This window comes from Lithobates pipiens, unplaced genomic scaffold (genome assembly GCF_037356315.1).
Source record: "Lithobates pipiens isolate NorthernLeopardFrog02 unplaced genomic scaffold, aLitPip1_a1.2 Scaffold_13, whole genome shotgun sequence".
NCBI classification, from domain to species: Eukaryota; Metazoa; Chordata; class Amphibia; order Anura; family Ranidae; genus Lithobates; species Lithobates pipiens.
The window spans coordinates 463,564,765-463,585,174 of NW_027507718.1; the positions used below are offsets into that span (position 1 = coordinate 463,564,765).

General features: G+C 43.2%; 1 protein-coding gene across 4 annotated transcripts in view; it reads right to left on the reverse strand.

Moving 5' to 3' along the window:
* Positions 1 to 20,410, reverse strand: part of AFAP1 (actin filament associated protein 1) — a 210,743-nt gene that overhangs the window by 37,750 nt on the left and 152,583 nt on the right. For all 4 annotated transcript variants that reach the window (XM_077477843.1, XM_077477841.1, XM_077477845.1 and 1 more), the window contains exons 7-8: positions 16,361 to 16,453; positions 12,890 to 12,971 (exon numbers count right to left, since the gene is read on the reverse strand). In XM_077477843.1, the coding sequence (XP_077333969.1) occupies positions 12,890 to 12,971; positions 16,361 to 16,453 (175 nt within the window). The remainder of the gene's footprint in view (positions 1 to 12,889; positions 12,972 to 16,360; positions 16,454 to 20,410) is intronic.

Genomic DNA, 20,410 nt, shown 5'->3' on the forward strand with positions numbered 1-20,410 from the left:
TCCCGTGTGCATGGACCCTTACATAGGTTGTTCAAATTTCACATGTTGGTAGATTAACTCTTCCTCTATAGTATTTCTTCTTCTTTTTGGTAGTAGGTAAATAATGTATTCCAAGCAACAGAGTCCCGGCCAAAGGAGGGGTGCAAGCTGTCTAACATCCACAGAAGGCTAAAGAATATTCATGACAATGACACTATTGACGAGAGCCACCCATGATGAGACATTGCGAGAGCCACCCATGATGAGACATTGCTTTTGTCAATGACGTCATCTCCGTAAACATTCTGTGGATGTTGACAGCCTGCACCCCTTCTTCATCAAGAACTCAATGATGGCACATTGCTTCTGTTTGGAATACATTATTTACCTGCAATGAAAAAGAGGAAGAAAAGAAGGTTACTATATAGGAAGAGTTACTCTACCAACATGTGACATTTGAACAAGCTATGCAAGTTAATAAAAAAAAAATAATACGTTTGTCCACTTTTGCATTACTTTCGGTCCTCGTATTTTTGCCTGGAGCTGCTTTTTAATAATTTTCTACACAATATTTTGTGTGCCTAAAAACAAAAAAATACAGCACTAACAATGGTATCAAATACATATATCATAAATAGTGCAAAAATCTATTATGAAAACATGAACAGTCCAATATGGATCAATGTGAAAACATGAAAATCAAAAAGGTGTGATGTCTGAAGTTTTCCTCCACCATGTGTATCTTCAAAAGGTACTCCAACATTTCACCAAAGTGCTCCCTCCACCACACTCAGGCAATGCATTTACCAAACATATATATATGCCTATCCTGCAGTGTAGTATCATCCAGACAATTTTTTTATTAATAACACTTAAAATACACATATATACCAATTAATGTGTTATTATTAAAAATTGTCTGGATGATACTATACTATTGGAGTTTTTTTTTCTTTTGCCATCTATGTCCATCTGAGGAATTGGTGGAGTGAAGGTGGAAAGAGCAGTGGAAACTGATTTAATTTCTTGCCTAATCTGTTGCAGGATATGAATATATGTTTGGTGAGTGCATTCCCTGAGTGTGGTGGAGGGAGCACTTTGCTGAAATTTCGGACTGATTTTTGAAGAGAAACATGGTAGAGGAAAACTTTGAATATCACACCTTTGGACTTTTCATGTTTTCACATTGATTCATATTAGACTGTTCCTGTTTTCATTACTTATTGATAATGGATTTTTGAGTGATTTTGAAACTATTTAGTAGTTCACTGAACTTTGAGGGTCATTTGATATGTGTAATTGATAAATTTTTAGCACTGTTTTTTTTTTTCTTTTATAGCTTGCTAAACAGTGGGGGAAATTATTATATAACCTGCAGATTTTTTGCCCACTTACAAAGAAATGAGGAGTCTGTAATTTTTATCATAGGTGTAATTTAAATTTGCAGAGACAGAATATCAACCTAAATCCAGAAAAAAAAAAACACATGATACAATTGTTATAAATTGAGTTGCAGTTCAGTGAGTAAAAGTAGTATTTTATCCCCTACCAATCAACGATAATTCTGGCTCCCACAGGACTGGCTACAGTATGTACTTATGTGGTACACAGATTAGTCCTGTGAATTTAAGAAGGTGCCCCTAACGACAACTCATTATGTGTATAAGAGACACCTGTCCACAGAATCTTTCTTCCATTCACACTTCAACATCATGGGCAAGACCATAGAGCTGTCAAAGGATGTCAGGGACAAGATTGTAGACCTGCAGAAGGCTGGAATGGGCTACAAGACCATCAGCAAGAAGCTTGGTGAGACGGAGACAACTGTTGGAGCGATTACAAAATAACCATCAATCACCCTTGGTCTGAAGCTCCATACAAGATTTTGCCTCTTGGGGTAAGGATGATCAAAAGAAAAGGGGGGGGGATCAGTCCAGAACCACACAGGAGGAGTTGTAAAGAAGAGTGAACCAAAAACGCACCTGAGATGTGTGGAGACCTGGTAACCAACTGCAAGAAACGTCTGACCTCTGAGCTTGCCAGCAATGGTTTATCCACCAAGTACTAAGCCATGTTTTGCTTGGGGATCAGATACTTATTTTACTCACTGATCTGCAACTCAATTTAGAACATTTTTATCATGTGTTTTTTTTCTGTATTTTAGGTTGATATTCTGTCTCTGCAAATTTAAATTACACTTATGATAAAAATTACAGACCCCTCATTTCTTTGTAAGTGGGCAAACTCAAAAAATCTGCAGGGGATCTAATAATTATTGTCCCACAGTATATACAGTATATCTACAGAAGTGGTTCTAAAAAGATGTTTATTTGGGAGCATTGTGACCATAGCATGGAAGGGTTTAATGAATTTTGTGTGCCCAGTTATCCATATTTATGATTCATGGCTCAGGTCCTGATAGTATATAATATTACTAGATGCAGCATGCGTCTGGATTCATGGCTCTCCATTGCATTGTAGGCTATAACATCATTCATATAACAGCAATGAAAGTGCCGCCAACAAGCCACAGACTGTTCCCAAGGTTACACTTCCCAGACTAAGAAAACAGAGCTGTGTGATTACTGGTAGAACAGTAACAGAATAAACTGCAGCAAGAAATCAATATGAAGCCCAGTGAGGTTCACTGAGACTGACAGGCCTGAAGGAGATGACAGATTTAACCGTGAGCTTAGCCAGCTTGACAAATATTCTAACATCTAAATTCAGAGGATATTTCTACTCTGTGTATGCTCATGTAAGGTCCTCGTGTATAGAGAGAATCTATTTTTTTTGTCCTAGAACACCACAATAGATTGTTCCTACAACTCATTTCAGGGATCAAAAATTCCCCCTTTATCACAGCTGGAAACCATGCAGTGAAATTGCTGTGTAGAGTATTGTGAGCGGGCTGCAGATGAGCTAGAACGGGAATCCAGGCTCATGATCTAAATATTGTGGAGGAGGCAACAGGTGACACTATCTTTGATCTCTTTCAAGCTCGTTCCGAGGAACTCAGATTTTCTCTCTGACAACCTTGGCTTGGCTGCCTCAACTATACTGCACCTGAACCTAGGAACTCAAGTCACACATTGGAGCTTCCGACCATTACATCTGATCTACTCATAGGAAACTAGAACACCACAGAAAATAGAAGATGAAATCTGACTTGCTGCCAAGGTCAATTTGAGGTGGGTCTTTTACCTGTGGGAGAAAAGTGGAGCCCTGAAAGAAAAAGCACTAGAACATGAAAACAAGTAAATCCTTGTTGGAAAATGAATCCAGTATTACAGTGATGAGGGGGTCACCAAGGTGCCACGCTTGTCATGAGATGTTATCCAATTCAGAGAATGTGGACTGACAATTTTGCCCTTTAACTACTTCCTGCCCGGCCATCATTTTACAATAGCTTCCTTAACCTGGGTGGATGTCATCCAGGTGCACAACTCATGCATGCCCTAGGGGCCACACAGTGGCGCGATCTGTCACCCGCTGGGTCTACACAAACTGGTACCATGTGATCACTGTGACCAATAACAATGTTCCCATGCCAATACACAATGGCTTTCATTTATAACCATTGTAGCAGGGTGACCCCATATTCCTGAGTAAAATGGTGGTTTATGCCAGAATTTGCAGGAAGCAAGCACACTAATGATTCAGGTGTTTGCTGGGTTTATGTTGGAGACGGAGTTAGAAGCCAGGGCCCCACCATTCCGAGGAAGTCAGTATGTGAAGGGAGCATATTGCACCATACTGTCCAAGTCAGGAGAGACCAAGGCCCAAGCCCGGGAGAGAGTCTAGGAGGGATTGGCAAGCTAACGAGCTGTGGGAAGGAAAGACGCAGAGTTGAGGTACAGTTTTATAGTTTCATAGTTGGTAAGGTTGAATAAAGACACTAGTCCCTCCAGTTCAACCTGAGTGAGTGTCTACCCCTATCCCTGTACACTGCACACTCACATTGGTCCCTACCCTCAAGGAGCCCACAATCCCCATTCATATGCTAGGGCCAATTTTGGACAGAAGTCAATTAACCTACCTGCATGTCTTTGGAGTGTGGGAGGAAACCGGAGTACCCGGAGGAAACCCACGCAGGCACAGGGAGAACATGCAAACTCCAGGCAGGTAGTGTCGTGGTTGGGATTTGAACTAGTAGACCCTTTTTACTGCTAGGTGAGAGTGCTAACCACTACACCACTGTGCCTCACTACATGCACATGCACATGCACATGCACATGCACAGTGTCTGTGCATGACATGTTTGACAGTCAGGAGGACCAATGCAGTGCTATTCGGAGCAGTAAAGCTGCCACAAGAGAGCCAGGAGGCTGAATGTTATGTTTGTTGCATTGATGATGAGAACCCCCTGCATGGGAAGACTTCCATGTGAACTTTTTCTTTGTTTTAAAAAAAAGTGGGAAGAAAAATCCCTAAAAGGTTCTTCTAGCGTTTGGTGCAACCAGTGATCTACAAATTCACCATTCACTGTGTACTATTGTGATCGCTGTGATTGGTCACAGTGACCAATATGAATGATATAAATGGATGCGATTCAGAAGAATGATTGCTTATAACAGTGATCAGATCATCACTGTAATAAGCAATCACTATGTCGGCACTGTATTGCTCTGGTCACAGTATGTAAAAAATATTGTAAAATAAATAAATATATATATATATATATATATATATATATATATATATATATATATATATATATATATATATATATATATATATATATATATATATATATATATACACATATATATACACACACACACACACACACAGTTATTTAAGAAAAAATATTTTTTTAAATTTGTTTTTTTACAAACTGCCACTAGTCAGTGTCCCTGATCACCACCATGCCAGTTATACGATGATGCTGTACTGCTCTGGTGACATTATGTAAAAACAAAAACAAAAAATTGTGACAAAAAATTGGCCTGGCCAGGAAGGAGGTAAAGTAAAGGGGGCAACAATATATCTGACTGGTGAAATTAACTGAAGACGATACCTATTATGAGGTCCTGAGTATGGATTGATGCCTACTATGTTCTTTCATCTGGTGAGTACATGCTATTGGTGGAGGTCCACGTGGGGGATATCTTCTTGCACCTGGTGTTATTTCTCTGATACCATATTGTGCCCCGTCATCTGCTAAAACAGACAACCGCACACTGAAGACATCACTTCTCACTGGGTGCTTGATTAGTGTTTTTTAAAAAGACTTCGATCATATCATAACTTTCAATTTTTTTTTTACTTTTGAATTTCTCCAGAAATGTATTGTTTACAAGGAATGTACAGTCACCTTGGGTGCTAGCTGCTGAAATTATTTGGTGTGCTCACTATTCCTATTGATATTTTGGTCATACACTGCTGAAAATTCAGCCGGTTCACCAAAAACAGGGAGAATTTTGATTAGCGTGTGACCAACCCTACTTGTCAGAAGTCGCTCGTTGGGTCAACTTCTGATGAAGGGACATGTTGAAAAACTTTTCTTGAGCAGCTGATGCTGATCAGTGTATTCTGACAGCTATGGTCCTGCTTTGAGGATACAATGACCCAAGTGGGGGGATTTCTCCATCCACCTCATTTGTTTGTATGGAGGAATCTGTTAGCTTTTTTCCATTCAGCCCACTGGCTGAACGGAAAAAAAACCAAAACTATTTGCAACCATGGTTAAACATATGTTTTCAGAAGATGTAAAGAACAGGTGACCCCAAACAGTAACTTTTTAAAGACCTGCGGTGGTCTGCGCATGCATGTAGGAATAGTCATACGGTCTCTAATTTGCCAACTGTTGCCACACTGAGAGGAAAGGGAAACAGCTGATCAGTTGCTGCAAGCAAATAGCGCCAATCATTTCGGGGGGGGGGGGGAGCTCATACATGCCACAGGTCTCTCTGACAGGTTCCTAAGACCTGGCAATAACCCACGGTGCATCTAAGCATATGCAGATTCGTGATCCAAGATGGCGGCACGGGGGGGGGGGGGCTCATACATGCCACAGGTCTCTCTGCCAGGTTCCAAAGACCTGGCAATGACCCACGGCGCATCTAAGCATGTGCAGGTTCGTGATCCAAGATGGCGGCATGGAAGCAGAGCGAAGAAGAAAGAACTTTGGGCTGGACGAAATACAACACCAGACGTCATTGTCTACTAGACATGTGTTTTACATTTTGTATACAGGGACAGTTATTGGGAATTAGTAAGAACATTTTAGCATGACAGTGTGAAGTTCCTCTTTAACAAGTACAGGTTTGCTTTAAACAGATATTCCACTAGTAAAGGTCAGCGAGTTGCCACAATGACATTCTAAATGTTATTTGCAGGACCCCTATAACATTGCTAATAATGTTGTATTGTGCTCGGTTGCAATTACTACATCATGTATCCCCCTCAGAGAAACTGTTATGATAAGAAGACAGCAAACCCAGTTCAACTCTTATGTCATACACACTGCAATTAGCCAGCAGACTCCCAAAGTCCCCTGCTGATAAAGATGTTAGAATTAATTAGTAGTGATAGAAAGTCTTTACTGACTCTGTAAGTTCTACATCACTGTCACTAGCTCACTATGATGGAATTTGTTGTCATTCAGCCCTGCCAGTTCACAAGTGGCTGCACAGGGACAGAGGACCTTATTAAGTGGTTGGAGAAATTCTTGTTGCTATGTGCCTGCAGCAAGTGATTAGCCATTTCCCTTCATTTCTCACAGTGTGGCAACAGCTGGTAAAATAAGAGGCCATGTAACTGAATGGAACCACTGAGAGCTCCCTCTAATGGATAATGTACACATCTCTATACGGAATACAATGACAAACAGATAGTGCTAACTTGTAAATACAGTATGTGAAAGTCATATAACAATCACTGTAAACCTCACGCAAACAACCAAATTCACACAATATACTGTAAATATAGGAGAGCTGCTTATCCTGCCAAAAACTTTTACCCATCCAGTCCTGAGATTTCCAAAGCTCTAATACCTAGCCTGGGGGCTGCTCTTTCTCTGCAGCAGTTTCACTTTAACTTTCAGGTCTCCTGCCCACCCCCACCCTGTAACTTGACCATGAAAAGAGAAGCAGCATGAGCTGATCTCTCCTTCACCCTGCTGTCTCCTCCTGTTAGCATGCCCACCATGTGAAATGACTGGCTTCTTGCTTGTCTGCTGTACAGAGGACTGATATCAAGTCAAATTCAGTTACTTACTTGTGTTTGCATTAAAAAAAAAAAATACATTTAGTGATGTATTAATGATTACAGAGTTGTGTTCATTTGTGTCTTTTAAATCTGCCTGCAGTTCTAAAAATAAAGTCCAGCTCCTGGATAGAGAAAATAAATCCTTGCAATGGGCACGTCGAAAGGTCTCACGCAAGCTGAAGAGGATGCTGAAGGACTTACCGTATTTATCGGCGTATAACACGCACTTTTTCCCCCTTAAAAGCAGGGGAAAATCGTGGGTGCGTGTTATACGCCGATCACCCGAAATTCTGAGCCTCTGGGCGGCTTTCAGCCGCCTTCGGCTCTTCAAGGCGACTTTCGGCCGCCTTTGGCTCTTCTTGGCAGCTTTCGGCTGTTCTCGGCAGCTTTCGGCCGCCTTCAGCCGTTCTCGGAAGCTTCCGGCCACCTTCTCGGCGGCCGAAAGCTTCCGAGAACGGCCAAAGGCGGCCGAAAGCTGCCCGAGAAGAGCCGAAGGCCCGCCGAGAACTACCGCATGCCGCCGAGATACACATCCGGCTCTGTATCTCGGCGGCGGCATTTAAAAAAAATAAAATAGACACGGCTGCAATGGGGGACAAGACTGCAATGGGGAACAAGACTGCATAAGGCTGCAATAGGGGACAAGACTGCACTGGTGGACAAGGCTGCATAAGGCTGCACTGGTGGACAAGGCTGCATAAGGCTGCACTGGTGGACAAGGCTGCATAAGGCTGCACTGGTGGACAAGGCTGCATAAGGCTGCACTGGTGGACAAGGCTGCATAAGGCTGCACTGGTGGACAAGGCTGCATAAGGCTGCACTGGTGGACAAGGCTGCATAAGGCTGCAATGATGGACAAGGCTGCAATGGTGGATAAGGCTGCAGATGACACTGATGGGCATATAAATGTAAGGTTTTTTTTCCCCCATTAAACTTCCCTCCTAAAAGTTTTTTCCTTAAAATTCCCTCCTAAACTTGGGGTGCGTGTTATACGCCAGCGCGTGTTATACGCCGATAAATACGGTACCTTACACCCAACTGTAGCAGGCTCTGGCCTTCTCCTCTTCTCCCCAACACTCTGGGCTGTGGGTAGGCCTTTGGCGTCGTCATCACATACAATGCATGGCTATTAACCCGACATTGTACATAGAGGAGGCAGGCATGCAACGACAGCCAGCAGCAACTTAGAGAGGAGGTTTTGTGGAAGCCGGTGGATAGATAGAGCCTACAGGAGCAAGGAGTAAAGGTAAGGGATACTCATCTCTGTACCCAAAGACTTAACATACAGCTAACCCTTGCAGTATGGAGAGGCCCACTGTCAGGGTAGTTTTTATTATGTGTCTAGAGCTGGTCTTTAAGGTAAGCAATGGAGTAATAGCTCAAATCATGTGCTCACAGAACATATCCTTTGTTTGCAGGACCGACGATATCAGAAAAGGACAATGCATGATATGCATTGATGAAACCCTATGCCCCACACTTTCTGGGAATTAGAGACCAGACATATAGAAACCATAGACTCCGATGAAATACAGCACGGAAGCACTCTGTCTATAAAGGGAAACAAGAGAACAAGGTCTGGAGCTGTAAGGAGACCAGGGTGGTCTACCCAGGGGGGAGATGAGGAAGTAATTCCATCTCACCAGACGTAGAATGTGGCAGAAAGTCCCATTTAAATCATTCAGCACAAGCTGCTAAACACAGTCATCTTCACTTAAAAAAAAAAAAAAAGACCTAAAAGGTGAAATGTTTAACACGGTAGAGGAAATCTACATGACTGGAAATATATTCCATCCATGGAAAATAGAGACTTTCCTACAAGTAAGGAAAACAGTGATCCTGTACTGATGATTTCACTGCAAGGGCTACTAGAAAAAAAAATACAAAGCCAATGGACCAGTAAAACCAGAACATACACAAAACAAATGAATGAATGCATAAACTAGAGACTCAAGAACCATTTACACATCAACTTCGGGTTACTGGAAAGGTAGGGTATATTGAAATAGCAGAAAACCAACCAACTAGCACTACAGTGCAATAAGCAAACAACTAATACAGAGCCCAGAAAAGGTTTTCCTGCCCATGTGTGTGTCCAGATACATTATGCAGTATTCTTTGACAAGCTACTGTAGGTCCCGGGTGCTCAATCTGCGGCCCTTTGGCACTTTCTGTGTGGTCCTTGAGGCCCCTGCAGACACTTATTTGTGTTTTCCTACTGTTATAGCTATGATTTCTACTGCAGTCTCTTGTAATATGTTCCCAGTCTATGACTGTCTCTTGAAGCATGTCCTCAGCCTACAACAACTCATCCAGCATGTTCACAGTCCAACAGTCTCCAACAGCATGTTCGCAGTCTCTGACCATTTCTTGTATCATATCTGTAGGCTTTGATCATCCCTCATATTATATCCACAGCCTTGGACCATCTCTTCTATCATATCTGCAGTCCCTGACCATCTCTTGTATCATATCTGCAGTCCCTGACCATCTCTTGTAAAACATCTGCTGTCTCTGACCATCTCTGACCATCTCTTGCATCACGTTTGCAGTCTCTGACCATCTCTTGTATCATGTTTGCAGTCTCTGACCATCTCTTGTATCATGTTTGCAGTCTCTGACCATCTCTTGTAAAACGTCTGCAGTCTCTGACCATCTCTTGTATCACGTTTGCAGTCTCTGACCATCTCTTGTACCACGTTTGCAGTCTCTGACCATCTCTTGTAAAATGTCTGCAGTCTCTGACCATCTCTTGTATCACGTTTGCAGTCTCTGACCATCTCTTGTACCACGTTTGCAGTCTCTGACCATCTCTTGTACCACGTTTGCAGTCTCTGACCATCTCTTGTACCACGTTTGCAGTCTCTGACCATCTTGTGTCTGCTGTCTCTGACACTGAATATTCAATTAATTTTATGTGGGGCCCTTTGGTGATGTTGAGGACCACACTTGAGGCCCCCCATATCATGAAAGTTTAGCACCACTGAACTAGTTTGTTCTACTTGGTTTTAATCACTCCCTTAATACCTCAACAGCTTGTGAGCAAAGCTGTCGACTCTTGAAGAGATCCAGCCAGTCATCAGACCATTCGTTTAAAAAAAACTTACCATAAGATTATATGTACATTTAACATGTTGTATGCATGTTATGTGCCTGAAAAAGCCTCCCTCATGTAGACATAAAAAGCCCTGAGACAGCTGCTGGGTGCTGTGATGTGATATCAGCAACCCCAGCAGACTCACATCTGTCAAGTAAAGGTTTGTCTTCATTTTTCATTAAAAAAAAAACATGTCATACTTACCTGCTCTGTAACCCTCTGCAAGGGTTTTGCACAGAGCAGCTGCGATCCTCCTCTTCTAGGTTGCCCCAGCGGTGGTCCTGGCTCCTCCTCTTCATCGAGTGTCCCCACGTAGAGCAGCTTTTCATAGGGGCACCCGTGCAAGCGCGCTCACGAGTCCCGCCGCTGTGTCCATTGACAAAGACAGCAGGATGGGTCCTGCCCAGTGTCACATAATTTGATTGACATCTATCCAATGATGACCGGAGACAGTGGCTGGAGCTGCTGGGCCCATGCACATTGCTGGAACGATTGGGTTCAGGTAAGAAAAAATGGGGCTCTGGTGTGCAGCTGCAGCACAGAAGGGTTTTCAATTAGTGGACCTCCAACTGTTGCAGAACTACAATTCCCATGAGGCATAGCAAGACTCTGACAGCCCCAAGCATGACACCCAGAGGCAGAGGCACGATGGGACTTGTAGTTTGGCAACAGCTGGAGGTCTGCTAATTGCATATCCCTGCTCTATAGGTTTCCCATTGGCACCTTCCCTGCTGCTACATAACAAGTTTTCCATTAAACGCTTTGTCTTAAGGCCTGTACGCACGATATGAAAATCTGAAGAAAAATTTTGTACGACGAATGATCTGATGATTTTCGGTTTGTTAGTACAATGCTTTTGACAGCCGATTCTGTTTTTTCGTCCGACAAAGCTGGATGTGCAGAGTTTAAAATTTTTGTTGTACGTGAACTCAACGTCTGATGTTCAGTTAATTAGTACGGTTTTCCTATGAAAAAAACCGTGAGAGCAAAACTACGCATGCTCAGAAACTAAAGAATACATACAAAACTATTCAACACACGATGTCACTTCTGAAGTTGTATTCTGTTGTATGAAAAATGTTGTATTGTGAGTAACCTCTTCACTTTCGACATGAGACTAGCACAGTATGCCACAAAATACGGATGAACAGCTGTCCGAAAATCTGATCGTGTGTACAAGGCTTTAGAAACACATTGCTCTGCAGACCTTCTCAGCAAGCAGCTGCACCTGGTGGATCTTATCCTAACAGTGAGTGAATGGCAGGTCTCACTTGCACAGGAGTGGATTACTTTCTGTGTACATAAAAATGTATGTAGGAAGGTAAGGGCAGAGGAGCTGGGCCAGCGCAGACAATAAATAGGCACTGCCGGAAGAGGAGAGGGACTTGCAGGGTAAGAGAGGGGACTGTCAGGGAATCAGCTCTCTTGGAGAAGACACATCTAGTTCAAAGGCAGATTGCAAATGAATAACAAAATAGATTGTGAAAAGGTAAAACACTTCAAGTAAACATTCAAAATAATTGATAATTCTACCCTACAATTTTAGGTTGATGACAGCGTCTCCTTAAAGCTGAATCCCAAGTATGCATTTTATTGCATCCAGCTAGCACCTATGTAAGCATACATGTGCCATACCTGTGGGATCCACGTGGAAGCTGGAACTCAGTGTAGTAGTCACCGGTGCTACAGTCAGTGTTGCCAACCTACCAGATTTAAATTTACTGACACAACACCCAAAATTTATTGGCACAGCCAGGTTTTTACTGGCATTTCCAAAAGTTATAAAATTACAGTTTTAAGTGCAAATTAGAGTATTTAGGCTACAAATACAATATGCAATTAGCAATACAATTTAAGGTAGATAGTAAGGCAAAAAAACATTTCTTATTTTATTTTCGATATAGTAAGTAGCTCAGGGACAGGACTCAGGAGGGCAAGAAATTAGAATGGGTGGCACAAACACATAAAATTGACCCTTACAGTGACACTGACAGCAGTATGCAGCAGCCCAGATGATGATGAGACCTCACATACACAACACGTCCATTCCTGAGACACAGTGACAGTCTCTCTCCAAGCCTAGTGGTCCCTCCAGTCCACACAGCACTGACGGTCCCGGTCCCAGCCTGCCTTGATCCCATACCCTAGACTGCCACACGTGGCTCTGGCCACTTTGCTTGGCTCCATTGCACCATGATATTACATGACATTCTCAGGCACCACCTCTGCCAGAGCTGTCCAGTCACACTGTAGCAGGCACTTGGATGGTCTCAGCCACCTCCAGGCCTCCGGACCAAGCCAAGCAGCCATATTTTTTTACTGGCAACCATTTACTGGCAGGAGAAAATTGCCTGTTTATTACTGGCTGCCAGTAAAAATACTGCTGGTTGGCAACACTGACTACAGTGATAGCAGCTGTCTTCTCTGTATAGTAACCACAGGGGGTTGTTTGGCACAGGTGCCATTCACAGAACACCTTGCATTTCTCTCAATTAACGCAAAGGGGTTCTCTGACTGAGATGGTGAAGTGGGGCAATGACACCACGATCGTCACCTCGTCCAATCAGAGATATATATTTAGACAACATAACACAGGCATACCAGGATCTTTTCCATTGACCACTGCAGTGCCGTTCTCTGCATTACACTCCCCGTCAGAGCTGGGTCTCTCTGTAGACAATTTCTGAAAGAGAAAAATATGTATAAATATATGCATTGTAATTGTTAGGCTTTGTTCACATGGACATACTAGAGCATATGCCCATGTGAGGGCCATGCTTGCCCACAGGGGATGCAGAGGTATATCTTGCATCGCCATACAGGCAGTCCCATTCATGTCAGAGTACAGATGCACGACCCTGAATGCAGTGTGGGCACAGACAACACCCATGGGGCTGTCAAATTGCGAGCAGTGTCTGTATCTATGTCTGTGCATGCAACTGCATCCCAATTGACATGAATGGGACTGCCTGCACAGGATGCACGGGATGCACAGAACACCCCTGCATTACAGTGCAGGCAAACACGGCCCTTGCACATGTTGTAGGCTATAGTAAGCCTGTGTGAACAAGGCCTTAAATGTATCATTGTCTTAAATAAGCATATAGAGCCATTTACCTAAACTACTTATATATTATACACATCCACTTACAAAAAGCCCAACTATAATTAAAATGTAATGCATTTGTAATGCATGTGTATGGTGATTGCAGTAGAGAATTTGTACTGTGATTGGATAGATACTGTCCACTGAAACATAAGAGGGTTGCAGCATGCAGGACCTGACAATAGATTTAGAAGTGTGTTTATTGATCAGACCACACAGCAAAGGCACGGCAGAGATGGGACAGGACACTTAATGACTTTTTTAGGGGGTGATCAGAGAGAGTGTTGGAGCCCACTAAGTGTAATTCCACTTAAAGTGGAAGTAAACCCTCCTATCGTTTTCAGCCAAGGATATTTAGTGGCGCTTTACCGTCGTTTTAGCAGCGCTGATCGGCCGCTAGTGGGACAGTTTTAACCCCCGCTAGCGGCCGAAAAAGGGTTAAAACCGCCTGCAAATCGCTGCTGCGGGTTTGGAGCACTTCCCCATTATTTTCAATGGGAAGGGGCGCTTTAGGAGTGGTAAATACACTGCTCCTACAGCGCTCCAAAGATGCGGCTTGCAGGACTTTGACCATACTGCAAGCGCACCGCCCCTCAGGGCTTTCACATTGGAGTGCACTGAGCGGCTCTTTCAGGGTGCTTTGCAGGCGCTATTTTTAGCACTTTAGCGCCTGCAAAGCGCCTCAGTGTGAAAGGGGCCTTAAAGCAATGGGTTTAATTCCGCTTTAATGCAGAACTAAACCCATAAATTTAACGGTATCATTAAAAAGTAATATTTCCAGTATGCCGGGAATGTAACTGTCACACTTGTGTGTGCTTTCAACCAAACTGTCAAACCATCAAATGGCTGGTGTAATAGCTGATCACATGTGCACCATCATGGCAGTTGCAGATAAAATAGAGGCCAAGATGGCAGCTTCCTTGGCTGAAAAGGATAGGAGGATTTAGTTTTGCAGGGCGAAGCAACGTCAAAATGCCCATACGTCTTAAAGGCACATTTTTTCAATGTCATTTTTTGAAATTATCATTTTTTTTTTGTCCAAATATGAGATCTGAGGTCTTTTCGACCCCAGATCTCATATTTAAGAGGACCTGTCATGCTTTTTTTCTATTACAAGGGATGTTTACATTCTTTGTAATAGGAATAAAAGTGACCCAAATTCTTTTTTTTTTTTTTTTTAAACAGTGTAAAAATAAATAAATAATTCTAGCCCTAAACCGCCTCTGTAACTCAAAACATGCAACCTGTAGAATTTTTTAAATGTCGCCTATGGAGATTTTTAAGGGTAAAAGTTTGACGCAATTTTGAAGCGTGACATGTTGGGTATCAATTTACTCGGCTTAACATTATCTTTCACAATATAAAAAAAATTGGGCTAACTTTACTGTTTACTGTTATGTTATTTTTTTTTATTAAAAAAAGTTAATTTTTTTCAAAAAAAAATGCGCTTGTAAAAGTGCTGAGCAAATATGGTGTGACAAAAAGTATTGCAATGACCGCCATTTTATTCTCTAGGATGTTAAGAAAAAAAATGTATAACGTTTGGGGGTTCCAAGTAGTTTTCTAGCAATAAAAACATGTTTTTAACTTGTAAACACCGAGTCTGAAAAAGAGGACCGGTCCTTAATTGGTTAAAAGCTCAATTTGTCTAGAGAATGGTGAATAAGGTAAATTGCCTTGTTCCTCATAAACCCTTCCTTCACTACATGCGCAGATATGTTGCAGGTCACTACTAGATCCCAAGTACTTGGCAGAGGCTGGCAGAGCATTAGCACACAAGCTGGCTTTTTGAAGATGGTGGCATGAAAGAAGCGGCTCCTGCAGGGTAAAATCCCACTTTAAGCTTACCATAATATGTCCTCAGAAGTGAGCAAGTTCATATTACAGTTCATAGGGGTGTTGAATATAATCGCAGCATTGCGATTCAGACGATCACGATGCTGCACCAATGCTGCGAGAGTTGGCCGAATCAAAATCTGAAGATGTCATCCAGAGCCTGCATGGTGGATAAAGCCCCCTCCTCTTCACTGAAGCAGAAAGTCAGCTGATGAGCTGACAGCCAGTACAGTGGGGTGGGGGGGTGGGGGGGCTTGAAGAGACCCGACATCAGGAAAGGCTTCACTGGAGACACTGGAAGGAGAAAACACACTGAGCAGCATGGAGGAGGGGGGATCTAATGACACTGAGAGCTGGTGAGTGACTGTGCCACTGATCTCATCCCTCCACTACCATCACCCCTCTGCCTGATCCCACCACCCCCCTGCCTCTGCATCTGATTCCATCATCCCTCTGCCCCTGATCCCATCATCCCTCTGCCCCTGATCCCACCATCCCCCTGATCCCATCATCCCTCTGCCTCTGATCCCACCACCCCCCTGATCCCACCATCCCTATTCCCCTGATCCCACCATCCCCCTGCCCCCGCCATCCCTCTTCCCCTGATCCCAATACCCCTCTGCCCCTGATCCCAACATCCCTCTGCCTCTGATCCCAACATCCCTCTGCCTCTGATCCCACCATCCCTCTGCCCCTGATCCCACCATCCCTCTGCCCCTGATCCCACCATCCCTCTGCCCCTGATCCCATCACCCCCCTTACCCTGATCCCGCCATCCCTCTGCCACATGATCCCGCCATTTCTCTGCCACATGATCCCGCCATCCCTCTGCCACATGATCCCGCCATCCCTCTGCCACATGATCCCGCCATCCCTCTGCCACATGATCCCGCCATCCCTCTGCCACATGATCCCGCCATCCCTCTGCCACATGATCCCGCCATCCCCCAAGTTTTTTTTGACTGCTTGAATTTTTGGATAAAAGGTTTTTATGCATGCGCACTTGCGCAGTATTCGTGATGCATCGCGGAATCAAATCAAATCGTGGACAGGATAATCGTAATTGAATCGTGAGACCAGTGAAGATGCGCACCCCTACAGTTTATATATCACTGAAGTGTGCCCTCTACCTTTTCCAGTTCTGTCTTTGGCACGGGAGAGCTTGAAGACTGCCCATCCGAGTCCACAGGCCCACCGCAACTGCTGCACGCTTCTTTAATCACCTGCAATAAAAGTTGGACAAACATTACAAACAATGCCGGAGCACAGAGTGATCGATTTTTACCAAAACCATATATGATGAGGTGAAACCCATTCAGATTGACTCTGTAGACAACAAACAGCTTTTTCTTCAGAGTAGAAACAAGTAGGACGTCACAACAAAGTTTAATAAAATCCTTGCAATGCACATAGATCACTATTGAAACTCCAACTTCACCACCAAGTCATACTTACATCTTATTAACTATGCTGGGTAAGGGGTTCTTTGTCATGCCAATTGCTACCTGATGTTTTACTATTCTACTGAATTCTACTTGTATTGTTTAGTTTCAATATCCATTGCAGCAAGTAACAGTAACAGCTAAGACATCAGGTAACAACCTTATAGTGCCTCGGTTCACACTGGTAACCGCATGCAAATCGCACAGGAATAGCACTGCATTCCTGTGCAAATCACATGTAATTTTGTGCACTTCGATTCAAGCCCATACATTTTTGTTGTCTCAAATCACACTGCATCCACATCAAAAAGGTGCAGGCACTTTTTTTTAGCCACTCTGGAATCAGATCACTTGGGTGTTTATACCCATGCGATCCGTTTCAGGCAAATGCACTGCTATTTAGGCACATTTACTGAGCTCACCCCCTATGTCCCATTCACACCTGAACGATTTTCTGCTTTAAGCTCTAAAACACTCAACAAGCCAAATCCCATTCATTTCAATGGCCTCTGTTCACATCTGAGCGTTCTGTCGCCTGAACCAAAAAGCCGGTCGCTCAAAAAAAGTACATGAGCTCCCTTTTAGCAGATTGGGCTCATAAATTTCAATAGGGATGCCTAAAAAATGTGTTTTCTATTGGCTAAGCAAAAATGCCTAAAGCTGTAAAATGCTTGTAAAACTTCTAAAAACGGCAGTAAATTGCTGCACTCAGGTGCAAATACAGCCTTAAAGAAAACAATGCTGTTAAAGCTGATGTTTTTTCACTGGGCCTTTGGTGCTTATCTATGCTATGCAAACAGATTCCATCAATTCTGATACAAGCAGTGGGCTGGCTCTTGGGAGATGTTATGCTAACTTCAAAATAATAAAGAGGGTATAAGAGGGTATAAGTCCAGAGGCATGGACAATCTAAGCCGAATGCATTTGCATGTAGAGTGTCCTAGGTAATGGCCACATGTGAGGCTGAGCCTCAATGACTAAAAATGGTGGGCCAGGTCAGTTGGGGCGGAAAGAGCTAGACGATATTGGATTCCTCCAGCCCAAACTAAGGCAGACTCTTTCTGACTTGATCCAGCTTCTACTGCATACTATGAGAAGCTCACAGTGTGCGGTGACATCAGAGTACGCATTTCTAGTACAGAAGAGGAGAATGTATAACTGTACAAGACTGAAGGGAAGGCCGGAGTTCAGCTTTAAGTGTTCATGTTCGCCAGTGAAAACAGAAGTGAAGGCCTTCATTCTAGTTCCTTGGGTCCTGTTGGTGGCTTGAAAGTTGTCAGAATCTGCTGACATCTAACAAAGGCACACAGCCGTTATGTTTACATGACCAATCTAAACAAAAACACGAGATACCGCAAAAGACAAGATGAACTGGACTCCATCACACAGGGCTCCGTAATTAGGGGGAACAATGCCCTAAATCAACAAACACACATTGACGCAACCTCTCACACAGATCATACCGATCTAATTAGTGCAGCCACAATGGTCTGGAAAATACAGGGAAAACTGTGCACAATGTATACTTTGGCAGAAAATGGGACCAAGTGTGGCCAGCAGATGCAGCTTATGGTGAGGGCTACAGGTGTCTAAACATTATCTAGCAGGCTTAGTAATTAGAACCTGCCACTTATCATGAAGTCAACATTCTGCTATGTCCCAAATAAAAGTCAAGGACTGTACAAGGGGTCACAGCCATAGGGGAAATTTGGAGTTGGAGTCTTTATAATTAACAAGGTTTTGGGAGCAGTGCTTTTTAATAAAGCCGGTCATGTTTTCTTATTTTTTATGAATAGGTCAAACACGCCTACAACTGCTAAACCTCATCCTCCGGACCCGGCGGTATTTTGTATACACAGGCAGCTATTTGCAGGTGCTGATCACTTCATAGTTAAACCTGGTCTTGGGCTCCTGCACTGACTCCCTTCCTTCCTGCACTGTGATGTATCCACGGGGAGTGACCATATTTTCTACTACTACTACTTTCTCATATTTCACACCTTTTCTAGTGTTTCCTATCCCTACACTGTACCTTTACCCCCCTCCCATTTGATCCCCTGCCCCCCTTTTTTTCTTCAATATTTTTTTCTCTCCTTCTCCACCCTTATCATCCACCTTTATACCTTGTATAATATCCGTAGTCTTCTTGCTGATTTCCAGGGGACATCTGCCCTGGAAGGATAACTGTAGATAGTAACCCTCTATGTCAGCCTTTCTCAACCTTTTCAACACAGAGGAACCCTTCAAGTAACTTTCCGGTCTCAGGGAACCCTTGCTAAAATGTACTATATCTACTCATAATACATAACTCATGATAAATTAGTGTGATGGTCAGTAGAAAGAAAACTTCTTACACTTGTGGACAAGGGGAAAAATTGCCCCCTTACAGATAGATAAAAAGGTCAATGGTTTCAGTGGGAACTTATCTAAGAGGCAGAAATTGCTCATTGCTCAAGGCACCCCTAGCAACCTCTGGAGGAACCTTTGAGTTCCATGGAACCCTAGTTGAGAAACCTTGATCTAGACCAAGCTTTATGAACCTTTTTCCCCAGAGGAACCTATTGGTGGTCAGTGGGAAGAATGTCCCCTACATTGATGGCCAAAAAGCCACCCTTCCCAAGATTAAAGGTATTTTGCTCTGCCAAGTGGCTTCAGACCAAGGCATCACCAGATGGCAGGTCATTCAGCCACAGCTCAAGGAGCCCCTAGCACCCTCTGGAGGAACCCTTTAGTTCCGTGGAACCCTGGTTGAGAAACCCTGCTCTAGGTGGCATTTGTACATGTTTTACTGTTAGGCCTCATGTACACAGGGCAGTTGAAAACCTCTTCTGAAGGCTAGAAACTGACAGCTGATAAACTACAGTAAAAAACGTCCTTTTTACAGCTTTTACATACGGAGTTTCTGCAAGTTTAGCATTAGTTATGAGCTTTTGAGGTTAGAAGCGTTTTTTTTAAAGATAACCTCAGGAGACCCTGCCAAATGTGCACAATGCATTAAAAACAAGTGGCATTAACTATTTCAGCCATTCTGTGAGAGAAGAGAGCAGTGCGTTTTACCTATGGGTTCTCTCTGTCTGTCCTTCTAGCCGTCTCTCTCTGTGTCTGTCTTTCTCTCTCTGTCTGTGTTTCTCTCTCCCCCCCCCCCCCCCCACCCCACTGGCAACAGCATGTGGTGAAAATTGTTTTTTTTCACATATTTTTCATGTTCCTCTTTAAAAGTGTTTATAAAAACAAAAACGAGCATAAGCGCGGGTTACAGCTTTTAAAAGAGTTTGGCTTCATGTACACGGGATGTTGTTTAACCTCTCCTGAGTGACTTAACTTGACAGCTAGAAACTGGCATCTAAAAATGTCCCTATAACTGCGTTTACATGCCGCGTTTGCATCTAGAAGCGTTTGTTAAAATGAAAAATGTAAACGAAATGCTGCTAAATGAGCGTTGAAAGGCTGTTATATCCGTCTGAACCCATTGTTTTGCGTTCCAAAAAAAGCTTCAAAACGCAACTGCCTAGAAACGACTATAAACGACCCTGTGTACATGTACTGATAGGATCACATAGAGGAGACTTTAGGGACAGCTGAAAAAAATGCCCAACTGCTCCTAAAACGTCAGTTTACCAGCAGCAGTGTACATGAGGTTTTTCCTTTACAAGAATTTTCATACATTATTTCCTTCCACATTTCCAACTTGTTGTGAAACAGAGGAAAATTGGACGATCGTTCACCTGATTTTATCAT